The 17,463-nt window shown below is 38.8% G+C and overlaps 1 protein-coding gene across 2 annotated transcripts; it reads left to right on the forward strand.

Annotated features, from left to right (window-relative positions):
• Nucleotides 1–16,965, forward strand: Hat1 (histone acetyltransferase 1). 2 transcript variants are annotated; one of them, XM_022082468.2, is made up of 10 exons: nucleotides 1–376; nucleotides 1,263–1,334; nucleotides 1,415–1,490; nucleotides 2,353–2,476; nucleotides 4,655–4,793; nucleotides 6,554–6,704; nucleotides 9,047–9,258; nucleotides 12,288–12,439; nucleotides 14,844–14,960; nucleotides 15,859–16,965. In XM_022082468.2, the coding sequence occupies exons 2-10, from the start codon at nucleotides 1,271–1,273 to the stop codon at nucleotides 16,024–16,026; spliced, it is 1,203 nt and encodes a 400-aa protein (XP_021938160.2). In that variant the 5' UTR covers nucleotides 1–376; nucleotides 1,263–1,270; the 3' UTR covers nucleotides 16,027–16,965. The 2 variants fall into 2 exon arrangements, with proteins under 2 accessions (XP_021938160.2, XP_021938159.2); XM_022082467.2 differs by lacking the exon at nucleotides 1–376 and adding an exon at nucleotides 413–579.
• The last annotated feature ends 498 nt before the right edge of the window (nucleotides 16,966–17,463 follow it).

The raw sequence follows: 17,463 nt of genomic DNA on the forward strand, positions 1-17,463 counted from the left end.
TAATCTTAGTAAGATTTCAGATTTTCATGGCGGTGAGTCCGAAGGTGGCTGTCTTAACGGTATTTTGGTAGAAGTTTGCCAATGTTTCCGACGTCACCGCCCTTATGATGGAGGCATCAAGGACCTCTAAAAACTGTTGGTAAACTTATAAGAGACTAAACAACGCTACAACCCAGAAGACAGCCATCACAGATAATATTGTCTCCGTGTTTTTCAACCACTAAATAATAATGCCACAATCAGCCCTTGCGAAATATCAGACATCATTAATTCTCCTTTCGGTGTATAATGTTCTTGTAGTGTTCACCACTGTTCCGTCTACAAGTCTTAAAATCATATCCCGAGGATGTACTACACAATCCGTGGTCCCGATGAAGTAAGTATAAACTATGGCCATCTGTGATTTCAACATTCATGTATTTGCGCGGGAATAACCTAATGTGGACTGTATGTTAGATGGGAGATTGACATTAATGTCTGGTTTTTAAATGTTTTCGAAAGAAGGAGTAAGCTTAATTTTTGTTCGATTCTCATTGTTTTGAAGCAAGTACTAAAACCTGCGTACGATGGAAACTGCTGGTATGTTTCAGGAATAATATGCTGTATAGTTTTACAATTTCAAGAACAGTAAAGGTTATGTTACGCGCTTATTTGATACGAATATGTTTTAAATTATGTTAGAGATAGAGTTTATTTACATTCCATAGATCCTCTTTGGGCTAAACCAAAGGATGCAGAACATGTCATGATACAAATACAGAACGTATTTCACATATAGATATACATAAAGCTTAAGAATTTTTTATCAGAGGTAAAATTATCAACACAGTAGAAGCAGTGAGTTAAGAGGCAATCGTTCCAAAGAAAAAAGGCTACATTGATTTAAACTTTTAATTGTATGTGGAAGATTATGGTATAACTTCATGTCTGTTTAGTATATTCCTTTTCGTTACTTAGTGGGGCTAGTATGTATTTGGCATGTGAAGGTCATATTTACGTTTTGTTTTTAAATTGTGTACATCTGTATTTCTTTTAAATTGGTCCGGATTTTTCACCACAAATGATAGAGAGGAGAGTACTTTTTTGTTGTTACAATTTCTACGTAGTAGCCTCTGCAGTGAATTTAGAGGACCTCTGAAACGTTGGTAAATTTGTATGACACACGCAGCACTACTATAATTCAGAAAACAGATGTCTTCCTAGTTTGTACATAGCGTAATTTTAAGGCTGTAACCTTGTTGATAACGTTTTTCTTTCTCCAGGTATAAGCATGTTGAATAATTCTGTTAACTCCCTCGTAGTTAGCAGTAATGACTCCATTGAATTCAAACTAGGTAGGTGTTCTAACTATTTAAGTAATTGAAAAAATTATTGAATTGTTTGGCTTGTGTTTTTACTTTGATATTGCTTGCAGTACGACAGTTGGCAGATATCAGTGACGACAGATGCTCATTCAAACCTGTTATGTCCCATCAGGTGTTTGGAGACAGGTGAGGAAAAGCAAATTTTTTAAGTTCTTGCATAGTTGGTGACATAATTGTTAAATAGGTTAGTCTAAGTACCAAGGCTGCGGAGTCAGTACTAAAACCTCTGACTCCAACTCCTTAATGAAAGCTAAATATGTATTAATAAGGGCAAACCTACTAAAATGGCAAATGACACCATAAGAGATTTCATCAGCCTACTTTTTAGACTTATAACCTGTATTTTACTGCCACGGTGGTCTAGCGGTTAGAACGCTGGCCTTGTAATCCTGGGGTCTCGGGTTCGAATTTATAACTTGTGTTGGGCAAGGCCGTGGTCTAGGCAACACGGAGTTTTCCTCCGTGGCATCCCAACAATTACTCCATTCACACACAGAAGAAGGCAATGGCAAACCACTTCTGGATCATCTGCCAAGAACGTATATGAACAGGTCCCAGTCCGAGAAAAGGATGGAAGGATCCTGTTCATATGGACCTGTCGTCAGACAGAACACTAAATAAATAAGTAATAATAACCTATATTTAAATATACGTCTAATGGTTATTGCAGAAATCGGTTGATGTGTAGACAGTCTGTATTCTTAAGGTACAGGAGCGAAAGTTACAAAGCATTATTCCCACACAATGTGGCTCTACGTGTAGTTGAATCTCCCTAAACGTGAGGCCGCTGGCGGCTCACATGGTAGAGAAATTGTTCTTAAGATTTTATATCGAAGTCGGTACAGTTGCTTGCGACTCCACGACTCTAACTCCGACTCCACAGCCCTGCTACGTTCACATGTGGTTTCTGTCCTGAGTATAGATTTCATTGCTTATATTGTTGATGTCCGGTTCTCTTGACTCGACTTACTCGTGCTGTGTGTTTCAGAGAGAGTATTTTTGGCTATCAGGACCTGAAGATCCAGCTGTACTACAGTGCTGCCAGGCTAACCACATACTTCGGCATCACTTACACAGATAAAGTGACTCCTGACAAGTTCGAGGGGATTGAGGTGAGATTTTGCTTTACGTTTTTGCCAGTCTTACATACAAAACGGCCAGTTTTCTATACCCTCTTTGACTCAACAGGGACCGTTTTCATAGTCTTGCATTATGAATTCTTTGATGAATGCTGTATATTCAGCCTGTCTTTACTTTCTTGATAAAAATAAATAAATCCATGGAGCAGAGACATTTAGAAATGTCCTGCCTCTTATTGCACCTGATGGTTCATTTCTGTGTCCATGAGAGTCTACCACTGGGCTCTGTTTAACCTAACCCACACATTATTAAAAACTGTAATGTCTTCTGGCTAGGCTGTGGTATAACCTCCTCCCCTCCGTTGGCTTCCTTCCCCATTAGTCCAGCCAAGGTTCTATCTTGTCCAGCTGGTTCCCATATATTTATTTCTTGCATGTGGCTTACTCATCACTTCAAAGATGGAGGCAGCAAGTACCTCCGAAACGTCATTAAGCTTATACTGAATTATGTAGTGCGGCAACCCAGAGGACAGCCTTCTTCATACTCGCAGCTGAAATCTCATATTAAATAAACTTGCCTTGTCTATATTCAGGTGCGGATTGCAGATTTCTTATCGATGAAACACTAAATCAGATAAATATGTAAAAATGTTTGTTTGGTTTTTATTATTCTTTCTCTCTTTGTCCATAATCTAAATTACAAATAGAAGCAAAATGCACTGTTTCAGAAGTTATATCTTCTTCCATCTTTTGGGTAGAATAGAAAGGATGGAAACACTAGATGTCCCCCCCCCCCACCCCACCCACCCCGGGTTTAGCTAGCCGCAAACCTGGATCTATTTTTACAGATTATAATGCACCTTCAGATTCACCTGACTGATGAGTAAAGTAAAGTTTGTCCCACTATACGCCATGTAGGCGTTTGGGGTGAGTGGAGGTATAGCTCCTCTCTTCCTTGACCCCGGCATTAGATGGGGGTGAGTGGTCAGCATCACGCCCCGGCCGGCTTTACCCCCGGGAAAGGACCCCGGTACCCATTGGACAGGAGGCTGGGTGGGCCCCAGAGCCGGTCTGGACGCAGAGGCTAGAGGAAAAATCCTCTGCCCCCGTCGGGGATCGAACCCCGGTCGTCCAGCCCGTAGCTAGTTACTATACTGACTGAGCTATCCCGGCTCATAGAGACTTGATGAGCAGCGAAGTTAATTTTAAAATACTACAGAAATGTGCAGACGTAAAGTTTGCGGCTTGACTGATAGTTTTTAGAATTATTGATGTGTTTGAAGGTTGTGCACATTGTCGACCATTTAACCATTCAAACAGTTGCCATGAAATAAAGTTTATTAAAATGTGTACGTGTGTCTTGAAGTGTCCTTTTTATTGCTTTTGGTGTTGAAATTCTTATGTGTGTATATTGAAAAGATGATCATCCTTAATGATCCCAGCCAACTGGTAGGTGATGGCCACCAATTAAGTACAATAGTTATAGATGGCCTTTGGAACCTTAAAATACGCAATACCAATCATTTACACTTATTTCTGCCATTTAACCCCTTCCCTTGTTATCTCAAATTAACTCAGGTTTAAAATTTTGTCCTGAATAAATTATCCTGATTCAACTTGTAGCAGTTAGAATTTTATGGCTACAAAGTAAAATCACAATTTCTTTAATTCCTAGCAATAATTTGAATTTCTTCTCTCTAGATGGAACGACTGATCAGTAGTTAACTGATATATCATTTTATTTCTTTTATACTTTGTTGTTATTGATAGGGATGCCTTACGGATGTGACGTGCACATTATTTTGTGGTTGTGGCACACAAAATGAACTGTGACATTTATAGTGGTGAAGTGAACCTGGAAGTTGATTCTTCTGTGCCAGAGATGGAAATTACAGGCTCAGTTGCTGACAGTTCCGTGGATATACCAGCTCTAAAGGATGGACGTAAAATATTTAGGTCTACCACACGGCACAAAACCTCTATTAAAATCCTGAGATAAGTCAGGATAATAATGAAGCTTTCATGTATGCAGAGAATTTTTAATTGTTATAAAGTGTTTTGAAAAAATTACGCATTTGAATTGCTTTATTTGTGTTCGGATATCACAAAACTGAAGTAAAATAATGTACCTTTTCGGCACCAGGGTTTGTGTTGTTTGAATTTCTTCTTGTTCCCTGTCATTGACTAATTTTTGAATTGTCGTGTTGGCAGGCTGATGAGATTTTTGACAAGATATCAGAGAAGCTACAGCCAGGGTTCTACACAAACTTGGATGATTTCTGCAGTCACCTAGAGAAGGACGTCAACTTTGTGCCTTTTGGCGAACTGCAGCATTCATTTGCCACTGATGGTTTGTTGCGTACCACATTTATTAATTTACTGAATCTGGAGCAGTGTCTCCATATTTGATCAATCACAATCATTTTACCACGTTCATACAGATGTTTCCATCCAAGATACCTTTGTATACATAAGGTTGGTTGAAAGGACCCAAATTACAAATATTTGAAGACAAAGTGCTTCAGAAAGTGTTTGGCAATAATGGATGAGGTGAGTATAAATTTAGGATATCGCACGGTGAAGAATTTCATGATTTGCAGAGGTCATGTAAGAGACCTAGGAATCTGCGATGGGTTGGGCATGTAGCTAGGATAGTAGAGAGAAGAAATTAATATGACATTTTGTTGAGGAAACATTTTCAGAAACATTCACCCGCAAGACCAAGGATGTGGGAAGATAATATTAAAATGGAAATTTGAGGTGGATTGTGAGGATGGACTGTGGATGGAGCTGAGAATCAGGTTTCAAAAAATCCAAGTATCGGAAAGGACCTTCCAATATTTCCTTTAGGACGAATCTAATAATATTAAAATGTTAGCTTGTGGTATTCTAATTCTTTTGATACATTGAATTAATACAGCATGATACATCCGCTACCAGACACATGGTAAAGTAACGTTAACTCGGTAGTTCGTGGCATGTGTATCTACTATTCAGAATAAAAGTATCGGCCAAGTTTGCTTTTGCACTGTTTTTGAAGTCTAAATGCTGATTTCCTTTAGTGTTTTGTCAGGTATTACTACTACTACTAATATGGCGTAACAGCCCAAAATCGAGCCCTAGCCTCCTCTTTGTCAGGTATTACCAAACAGAAATATAATTTACTAAAGGCAGATTCTGTCCACGTCTCAGAACACGGGCTGTAAGTTACCAACTTCTCACTGTGGAGACAACTAGTGTCAGTCTGCATGATTGATTCTGTCACTTTTTCTTAGTACAGCTTCTCTCTCTGTTTCTCATCCCACAGGGCTAAAGAGCCCTGACCCTTGCTATAGCATTCAGGTAATTAGAGTTCACATGACACATTCGCATTACATTGATAAAGAAAATTCTGTTGTCAGTTTTCGAGTACATAATTTTGCAAAAGAGACTGTTATTTGGTGTTCAGAAGAGCCAAACTCTATTTTATTGGCTGTTGTCCGAGTTCATGGTCTAAATACAGCAGCACAAAGGCAAGCAGTGAACGACCTTCATCGCAGAGATTATATTCAAACACTCTTTGTCACTTCAAAACCTTGTAATTACATCTGGAGATGCTAAAACACTTATTAGCCGATAGACTGTGGAGATTGTAATTAATTGTGGGAATTTCCTCCCAGGGAAAGAAAATTAACCACAGGTGTAAATTCTGAATGAAATAAATTAGTTTATCATTGAAAATAAGAAGAATGAAATTACCATGGGCGTTGATAATGGCCAGTGCTTCTCCCGAGATTCAAACTGAGTGTTTCTGCTTATAAAACATATACAACGCTGTTACTGAATTTTGTGTGGTTGTGACAGTAAACTTTGTACCTGCTCAGACCTGCTGCTGATATAAAAGAAAAATATGAATTTTCCCCAACATGAAATCCCTCTATATTGGACCTTCACTCATCCTGGAATCTCTAAAATGTGTTCTGCTATAACTTGATGGACTATAACATCGCTTTTACAATAGCTTGCACTATACCCACGTTTTACAAGATTATTATTGTCTACGAGGAATGCGTGGTGGGTTCCTCAGGCGACTAGTGTAAGGCAAAGGTGTGATGGTAATATTTGTTTCAGATGGTAATCGCAGCTGGGAGATCTATATGTGTGAAGTGACAACACCGGGCTTCCTGACGTACCACGAGAGACTGCAGACGTTTGTGCTGTGGTTCATTGACGCAGCCAGCTTTATTGACTCAGATGACGACCACTGGAGGTTTTTCCTGATGTACGTTCAGATTTTTATTGCAGTGGTTGGTTGCTTTGTGTCTTGTGGCGTCTTGCTGATTAAACGGCTTTTGTGAGATTTCAGGTTCTCACGACAGTGAGTACAAAGATGACCGTCTACTTGGATGTAGCGTCGTGTAGTCTGGTAGAAGTTTACCGGAGTTTTCGGAGTGCTTGCAGCCTCTGTTACCGCTTTGATGGTGGAGGCAGTAAGCTCCTCTGAAACTGTGGTAAAATTGTAACCGGACTACACGGCACAGCATCCCATAAGACGGTCATCTAAATCAGTTTTATTCTTCCAGTCACTGTCATCAAACCGATTTAGCTTTTTCCTTTGTTTCTATATTGTCTATGGCCAGTAATGAACAGCGCTGTGTTTGGGTTGGCATTTGTTTTTGTAGCTTATAGCGCAACTGGAATGCAAGGGCGTACATAAACTAACATTTCTTGTATAACCCAGTCTCATCTGCAATGTAAATTTTTCTGATTTTATAATTTTGTCTATTGTAAATTCGTGAAATTTGATGTAAGATGATCAGTTGCTGCTGCATTATGACAGTGCCTTTTCCTCCTCCATGGCTGTTTCATGAATTTCTTATTGTTGCTTAAATCTGTTTAGCCACGTAGATTAGGCATTAAATGTTTTACAGTCCCACTGCTTCATGAGATAACTTGTCTTGATGTGCACGCGCGTGACAGACATTCTTTCTGCTCGTTTCTCATCAGATCACTGAAAGAAGAGAGCATTTGCGAATTCCACCAGCCTTCTTTGTTGTCATTGATATCAAGTATAGTTTGGGCCCTAATACAATTGCTGATTCCCTCTGTTTTAATTTTTCAGTGAACTTTAGGTTTTGTTTTATTGTCGGCGCAGTCTTATTCTGTTCCTCTGCATTTCATGAGGATCCACACACGTAACCACTATACTTCTGCAATAAATGAATCACGCTACAATATTTTGCACCTGACAGATGCTGGCAAAACAGACTTTGATGAAGGCCAAGCACATCCTGATCTCTCCTCAGTTCCTTATATGTTCGTCCTGCCTTGAACCACCTACAGAATTGACTGATAACTTATTCAGGTAGTATTTGAGGTTTTCACGGCGGTGAGTTTGAAGATGGCCGTCTTCCGGTTTGTTGCGCCGTGTACTGTGTTAGAAGTTTACTGATGTTTCAGGGCGACTCATCATCTACCAGAATACACAGCACAACAACCCAGAAGACAGCCGTCTTCAAATTAATCAGATGCTGGAAAGAAGCAGAGTATAGTTTATTCATAACCACTTTTACAGACGTGCATAATTTTATAAACCTATAAATCAGTAAGAGAATTGTGCATGGATAAACCACAGCAGATAATTAGATAAGCCGATCATTTGGAGTTTATTGTGTGTACAGTGAAGTTGTTTACAATGCAGATGTGCTGTTGAATGTAGGATAGTCAGTAGCTTTCGTGAGAGTTCCGCTGCGGGCGTGTTGACCTCGTCCGTTGCCTGAGATAGTTTCTTCTGCTCCCATTGTCTTGTAGTTGGTTGTCCTACTTTTTTTATTGTTTTATGCCAGATGTAGGGATTGAACCAGAAACCCTTCGCATTTCAAATTCTTTACCAATCGCTGTTGCACTAGGAACTTAGGTTAGAACAGGCTCCTAATACAATACGTAATGCCATATACTACAGACATTGGACAGATTCCATAATTACAGTGTTAAGAATCACCAGATTGTCACAAAAGAGTGGATAAGTTTTTTAGTATATATATATATATTTTATTTTATTTAGTGTTCTGTCTGACGACAGGTCCATATGAACAGGATCCTTCCATCCTTTTCTCGGACTGGGACCTGTTCATATACGTTCTTGGCAGATGATCCAGAAGTGGTTTGCCATTGCCTTCTTCTGTGTGTGAATGGAGTAATTGTTAGGATGCTACGAAGAAACCGGGGAAGCCCCTGGAGGAAAACTCTGTGTTGCCTAGAAAAGGACGAATGCAGTGTGATGCTTGGTACACAGATGTATGCAGCCCTGCACAAATTTTTAGCACCTACAATTTTTCATGATAGTGCCATGATTTATCTTCATATTATTCTGATGGTTTTGTATCTTTGCATTTTCGTATTTGCACCACGTATTTCCGATTTAGTCTTACAGGTGTCGGCATCAGCACTGGTGAATGAATTTATGTGTATGTAATTTTCATTTCTGATATATGTATTCTGGATCCTATTTTTTGGAGGTGGCTCCTAAATTTATAGGATATTTGTGCAGCCCCGAGTGATTGTATCATAATGTCGTGACTGTTAGTAGACTTGTGTTTTGTAACATTTGGAATATTTCTGCAGATATGAGAAATATTATGTCGATGGGAACATGTGCTACGCCATTGCTGGCTATGCAACAGTATATGAATACTACGCATATCCTGACAACATTCGGCCACGGATCAGTCAGATGCTGGTGCTGCCCCCATTCCAGCGATTTGGTCTTGGGGCTCAGCTCCTGGACAACATCTACAGGCACTACATCAAACAGCTCCGTGTTACGGACATCACAGGTGTGTCTTAATGTTTATGAAGTTCAGTTCACCATCTGATGCTGTTAGAAATACATATTTACTTTCATGTGTGGGCTGCATTAAAAATAATATTTCATTGAATAATTTCGCTAATTTTTATAGAATGTCAGTAGACGGCTTAATGAATTTAATTACATAACAGGATAATCAAAAATTGCTTCTGTAGAAAAGACTGAACGTAATATTAAAAAAAATATTTGTATCTGATATTTACAATATTACAAGATATTGTAAATGCGTCATATTGTGATTCATAATATTAAAAATACATTAAAATTTTTTACCGTCAATCACAATTATAATAATGTTAAAAGATTAAAACATCATTTAATGTTCCTCATTAATGTATTTTTAATTTTATTACAATATTACGTTATAACATGAATTTAGAAATGATGTAATTTGATAAGGTAAGTAATGAATAGCCATTGCTGTGACCTTTCAGATAAATCTGCTATTTTTAGATGGATGCTGTTGTCTGATTAAACTCTTGGCACTGATGTCAATGCCTTTCTATTGCATTATTTTATCCTTATGGAAAGATGAATGGGATAATACTTAGGGTTACAAATTGCATATGAAGTTGTTTGTTCGGGCTTTGCAATCTTCCTTTAGTGTTGTCGGGTAGGAGGAAGTCATATGTGAACTAGAGGCTGCAGCCCAGGTAAGGATCTGAAGACTATTGTAATGAACAGCGGAAGTGCAGGTCTGTATTATGTGGGCATGCAAAACGTCTTGATGTGAGAATGGAACTCGTCCTACACTTGCAGACTGATAAAATGATACCAAGAAGTTATTTTATAAAACATTTGCAGTCAGATTTTGTCACAGAAGTAAAGGGAAAAATGCATTTTAGCTCAATAGGAATGGGAGGTTTAATTTGCTAGTATGCAGATTGATCAAAGATGAATTAAGGCACTGGTACAGAAGTGTGTGGCATTACATCGCTTTCTTGCAGACAGAAGTGTGCGCTGTCAAGGCACGTGCAGTTATGAATGTGAACACGAGCTGTAAAAATATTGAGGATGTGATCAAAGCACGTTACAAAAACCAGAGTGATTCAAAGTTAGTCTAGGACTGACTGAACATAGTAGAGGTCAACAGATACAAATGTCAGGGAATAGTAGAATTGAGGGGAATTTTATTGCCTGTCAGTTGGCAAGGAAATGGTCTGAAGATCATCCTTTCATGGGACCTGAACCAAACTGTGGAATTTTGGGAAGAGTAACTAAGTTGGCTTTTAGGGACTGGAAGGAAAGGAAAACAGGACATTTTTGGAAGTCCACATTGAACAAAAACATCGTAAGGGTTTCCTTCAAGAGCCCTCTGCTAAAAGAGCAAGAGGACTGGTATGAATGAGTAAGAACCAGGCGAAACTATTGATAGGACACTTAAAAGGATGTCTGTTTGAACTGGGATTTTAATCAGCCCAACAGATGAGTGATTCCATAACAATGAAGAAACAACCTCACACGTTCTGTGTGACTGTGAGGCCTTCATTGAGTTAAGATTTTGTCTCTTGGGATCACACTTCATTTAACAAAGTGCCTACACAAGGCCCCACTGAGCGGAATTTGCACTTCACTTAAGGTGCAAGACTGCTAGAGGGCTGAGCACAGAAGGAGATGCGTGGTAGATCATGGACAGTCATGGCGCTTACGCCAGTACTTGCCTACCTCTCTTATTCAGTCGTTCATAATCGTGGTAGACTCGTATAACTACCAGCTTGTTGGTGGAAGTTACTATATATAAATAGAGAATACCGTTCAAGAATGAGCCGGGATAGCTCAGTCAGTATAGTGACTAGCTACGGGCTGGACGGCCGGGGTTCGATCCCCGACGGGGGCAGGGGATTATTCCTCTAGCCTCTGCGTCCAGACCGGCTCTGGGGCCCACCCAGCCTCCTCTACAATGGGTACCGGGGTCCTTTCCCGGGGATGCTGACCACTCACCCCCCATCTAGTGCCGAGGTCAAGGAAGAGAGGAGCTATACCTCTACTCCTCCCAAGCGCCTACATGGCGTATAGTGGGACAAACTTTACTTTACTTTTACCGTTTAAGAAAGGCGCCCATTTTAGTCTCAAAATACATTTTCCCGATTACACGAAGAGAAAATTAGGAGGAGTTTCTTTTCAGTGTGTCTTCAAACGTTGCAGTTTGACTTAACGTAATAGTGCGTAGCAACTAATAAAAAAAAAGAGAGAAGAAGAAGAAGTTTTGACAGTTTCACGATTCTTGATTCTGAAGAATGTGCATTTATACAGAGCATTCACTCATAAAATTGAATGCAACTCTCACTTCCCTATAGAAACTGTCTGACTCACCACCAAGCACTACAATATTTTCCCATTATGATTCAAGTATCACTTCATTAAAAACAATAAACTTACCTGAATGATATCAGTTTATGCCGGGAGCCACGAACTGACATTCACATTTAACTTATCAGTGAATGCACTGTGGAATATATAAATAAGAAATGTTACTAAGATTATCTTTTTTGTGAATGAATATAAGATAAACTGCAAAGTATGTTTTAAATATGATGGCATGCCCCAGTAATGAAGTAAATAAGTAGACTCTACTTTTCAGCACAAACAGAATCTTCTCTTCTTTGGCTTTAATTTGATGTTTGATTTATAACAGGTGATTCATACATAATGAAATTACGTAGGTCTTCGGTGGCGTTCTCTAGTTCTTTTGTTACAGCAAAAATACAGAGACAGACAGACTGACTTAAGTGAATTCAAATTTTCAATCAAAAAATTCAGAAAACAGAATGTGTTTTTAAGTCCTCGGAACTGTTCATCATAGAATTCCGAATCATACAAATCAGACATATTGCTATTGCTGAACACACAGGGAATAACCTAAAGGCCAATTTTTTTCCTCAAAACTTTCTTCCTGTAAATTGGGTTTTCTCATCGAAGTGTGTCGTAATGTTGGATAAATACGCTGTACAATTTTTCTTTACAATAAAAATAACAGTGTTATTTTTAAATTGACAGTTGAGGATCCTTCAGATGATTTCCAGCGTCTGCGAGATTTCTTGGATGCACGGAACTGCGGTAAGCTGCCCAGTTTCCAGCCCCGAATGCTGGAGGAAGGCTTCCAGGATGAGATGGTGGCTGAAGCCAAGGCAAAGCTCAAAATCAATAAGGTATTATTCATGTTAGTATGAAAGTATGCTGTCAGTCAATAAGTTGACGCTGTTGTGGGGCCTCTGCCGTTCCTGAATGATGATTGCATGTGTCGCATAATTATGGCTTTTCTCCTGTCACAACATAACAGCTTGGTTCCACAGTATAATATTATACAAACATAGGCATTTAATGTACACTAGTGTTCTAGTTGTTGTGTTCACAACAGCAATACACATGAGCTGGATAAAACAAAAGAAGATACTCATGAAGTTTTTTTTTTTTTCCTGATATTAATACTAGAGTGATGTGCAGTAAAAGTACATTGTAACAAGTTCTCATGACACTAGGCAAAAATGTTATGATGAATACTCATTATAAACATCCAAAAATGTGAAAGTTATTTTGAGAATCAGACAACAAATATTTTATTTACTTCAGTTTACACTGCAACAATCTTAATTAAATTTTTTTTATATTCTGTAGTATGAGAGCATATTTGTCTTGCGGTTTATTCCCGATTAACAAAAGAAAGACGTTTGTGGAAGTTTAATAACTGAAAAAAATCATACTTTAAACGGTTATTGTGCAGCGGCGAACAGTATGGCGGTACTACAGTCACTCATGACAGAGACTGGCGGCTTTTGGCACTTTGGGTTCTGCCTTTATGTGTGCAGGGCTCTTAAAACTTTTATAGCAAGAAATCTAGGAAGTCTCTTGTAAGATAGTGTAATTGCGTCATATTGTGAATTTTCTAACAATTATTTATTTTAATCCGTCTTATCACAATATTTTAAAATTTCTTATAATTAAGATTATAAAATATCATTGATGTTCCATATCGATTGATCGATTTACATTTTGGAACATCCTTTACACAACATGTTTCAGTTTTTATAAAACCATCATCAGGTGTATAATATTTACGAACTTAAAACTCAAATATGATTCCATTTGGTGATGTTTCATGCCATTTGTTTTTCAATTTTGGGCGAGGTGTTGTCTTTTCTTAAATTTTATCAGATGTACATATCGGTCATAGATGTAGGAGTGATTGTTCCGATATGTCCAGAAGTACTACTGTCATCGTATAGGTGTGGGTCAATACTCTTGTATTAACCGCTACATCAGAGCTTGTTATGTAGGGGTCAATATGTGTCTCAACTACACGCACAATGTGGAGGAAAGAATCCTGGGTGCCTTCGATGCACCTCGTGCCACAAGTGGCTTACAGGAGGGGAATCAGAAACCAATCCATTATGTAATATTGATCAGTCACACAGAATGACTTTTGAATATTAATAATGTGGAGCTGCAGGGTGAACAGATTAAAAGAGTAAAGGGTGTTTTTAGAGCAAAAAGAACATTTTGTGGTAATTTTAATTGTAAACAAGCTGTATTGCAGTTTGTGCCAAGCAGTTAAATAGGTAGACAGATTGTAATAATTTTCAATTTATAATGGCACTTGGCGAGGACAAGAGGGGAAGGGAAGGGAAGGGAAGGGTAGGAAGATAAAATAGTTGGAGAAAATAAAACTACAAATTCTAGTATCAGCAGCAGTTAACTTTCCTGAACAGTGCCAATAATTGATATTTGTAATGGAGATGGGTTTTATTTCCTTTGCAGTACGAACTGATTGTTTATGTAATTATAATTTAGATGAGTGTTAATGTATGGAAAATGCTGGGACGTGGATGTAGACAGACAGACAGTAGATTATCAGCTACAGGAGATGGGTTTTTTAAGGAGTATAGATGCAAGATCCAAAACCAAGTGAATAAAAGGTAAAAAGTAAAATATAATTTTATGATAATGGTCTTCGAACACAAAGTAACAAGTAATGGAATAAGATAGTGTGGACGTGTTTTTGAGAATGAACAAGGAGTCAATCCCACAGGAAGGTTTTGAACATGAAAGTAAAATAAAAGTACCCAGGAGGGAGACGAAGACTAGTGAACATGAGAAGAAATCGAGGGTCCTGTGGGCAAGGGGGGGAGATAACCGATGGGAAGTGGGAATGTCTTACGAAGAAGTAATGCACAAATTGTTAATTCTGTGTATAAATAGCTTGCCCGTATATCATCAGAGTCTGTGTAGTCTTGATGTCATTAACATAAATTTTCTGCCCTTGAATTGCCGTGGTTTAAAAGTTAGTGATGTAAGTAAAACAAAGTAGTGTATAATATGCAAGTGTCTGTAAAGCATTGTGTGAACTATATTATGTCTAACAAGTGAACGTGTCCTAAATTTAACCTCTTACTTTGTGTCTATTTTGCAAGGTAGATGTTTTCCCTACCACTGAAGTTCGAGGTTCTAACGGCAGTGAATGTTGTGTGGTCTAAATTTTTATCTGCGTGTTTTAGTTATGAAATAGGACATCTTCAGTCTTCATTTCTTTTACGTGCCGTTTGTGTTACTCTTCAGAAACAAGCACGCCGCGTGTATGAAATACTGAGACTACAAATGACAGATATCCACAACAGTGAGCAGTACCGCCGTTACCGCCTGGATGTTAAGAACCGCCTCAATGTACCATACCAGGTGAGAGAACACGGGCAATACTTTGAATTGCCTGACTCATTTGGTTTGTCCTGTGGACATTCTCTGTGCTGCAACGGCAAGACTAAGTTGTGGGTTGATATTGAGGCTCGTTTTGCTGCTTGAAGAATTTTCTGTTCTGGTGGGAGAGTTTTAAAATTCAGATTCTTACAATGGATGGGTGTCTTGTTTCATGTGTGCTTGGATATACACATCTAATGTACTTGCTGTTTAAACAAGATTTGAAAGCTGTTCTTTATGCCACATTGTGGGCGTTGACATCAGCAGGGAAGCCTGGTAAATAACAAATGTAACAATATATGATGTGAAGCTTTCACGGCGGATTTCATTAATAAAGTCTTCCCGGGCTATCAGCCGATTGATCACCGACTAACACGACTGATAGCCCGGGAAGTCTTTATAAGTGTAACAATGTTATCAGAGCAACACTGGTATCGAAGCTTGTTGTTAAACAGTGTGCTCCGACAGTTTGATAAAAGGCGCAACAGACGAGTGGAAAGCCCGGTCTTGAAGAAGCTTTTTCACTGCTTGCATTCTGCACAGGGTAGCCAAGCCTCTGGGTGGAGTCCCGTAGTTGGCGAGTCCAGAGTGGTCTGACTTGTGAGAGTGGTGTCCAATGCTAAATGTGCAATTGGTATTCTGGGTTTCAACACGTTTGTCTTCTACCTTGCTGACTGAGGTGATGTTTTCCTTGAGAACCATGTAACGTCACAGCCCCAAAGACCAGGATTCACACCTTGTTTGGAATCTCCCGTCCCCCAAGTTTTGTTTCAGTTCATAATTTTTATGCTTCCTTACCATAAATTTTTGTCAGCTAATTTAATTCTTATGTGTATCTTGTGTTAGGAGATATTGAGCGCATTAATTGTTTCTTCCACAGAAGGAGCAGCAGGAGTTGAAGAGATACAAAGAGCGGCTTAAGGATGCGACTCTCCAAGCAGCACTGTCATTTGCAGACTCTAGTCAGCGCCTGGAGAGCCTTGAGCGTGAATACCGAGAAGTGGAGGGCCAGTACCAGCAAGTGCTGCAGCGTCTCGCTTCACTCTGACGTGTCGATGACAGTATTGGCAGTCGTTCGATTGCATCATGTGCTCTGTTACTGCAAACTGAAGGATTTTTCCTACCACCACCACCACGCCCATCCCCCTGAGGCTGTGGCCCTCATTCTGCGCTAGAGATGCAATGGTGACTTATTTTTGTATTGTACGACGGAAGAAAAGAGTCTGATTTTTAAGAATGTAAATTGATATTGTAAAGAAATTGTGTGACAGATATTAGCTTTTTTGTTCTTAGAAGTTGATGAGTTTAAGGGATATATACAGTTTGCAACCTAACCTAAAAGCAGTACAGTTTTTGGTATTTGCAATAAGATCAGTTTATCTCTTGTGGTATGTAGTCCTTGTGAAATGCCTCCATCTCCAAATTATGAAGAATTTAAAATCTTACTTTTATTTGCTTCAGTATAATTTGCCATGTACAAGGTTCACTGCACGGTACAAATTACGATAGATTAATTTGTGAATTTCTTTGATTATGTATTTAAGTGCAGAGATAATAAGTGCTCCTTCTGCATTTTTCTCTAGACAATTTGTTTCCTTCAAACAGTAGAACCACACTTTTCTAGGGATTGACGAAAAACTGTAAATTGCAGATGCGATCATAAGCTTAGTTCTTACCTTTACATTAATCCTTTTTTTGGAATGCTCGGCAAATAATTATGGTAAAAGTATTAAGCAGTGCATGAAAATCTTTGCAAAATACATATTCCCAGAAACTGAAAACAAAAACAATCTGCAATTTTCAAAGCGACGATGATGATTTCATTTCATATCATTAATACTGATTTGCATTTTGTTCGATGATGTGATGATTTTTTACGCTCATATTTAGGGCTGACTGTGATAAGGTTCTTCACTGAGAAATATGAGTCTTCCCGTGTATGTCAACATCTGATAATATAATACATTCAGTTTTTGTTCTAAGTAAATGGTTTATCTTTTCTTCTGTGCTGCCAAAATGCCTTATCAGATACACAAAAGTAAATAAAACAACTGCACTTGACGCTAGACTTGGCCAAGAGATTAAATAATAAGAACAACTGAGCTGAGAGCAAATAGGATTTGAGGTTTTCATGGCTGTAGCGCCATGAAGTCTGGTAAAAGATTACTGACGTTTCAGAGGTTCTGCGTCCTTTGTCACAGGATGATACTTCACTTTCATTTTTACACCAAGATGTTATTTTTAATTTCTGAACATTTTTTAAACAGTTTCTTCAATATTTGTCAAGTTAAGGGGAAATAACTTTGGCCTGATCCAGAAGTGGTTTGCCATTGCCTTCTTCTGTGTGTGAATGGAGTAATTGTTGGGATGCCACGGAGGAAAACTCCGTGTTGCCTAGACCACGGCCTTGCCCAACACAAGTTATAAATTCGGGCACCGCCGGGAATCAACCCGAGACCCCAGGATTACAAGGCCAGCGTTCTAA

The sequence above is a fragment of the Zootermopsis nevadensis genome, unplaced genomic scaffold, assembly GCF_977971745.1.
Source record: "Zootermopsis nevadensis isolate Lab colony 2312 unplaced genomic scaffold, Znev_1.0 Znev_ptg000046l, whole genome shotgun sequence".
NCBI classification, from domain to species: Eukaryota; Metazoa; Arthropoda; class Insecta; order Blattodea; family Termopsidae; genus Zootermopsis; species Zootermopsis nevadensis.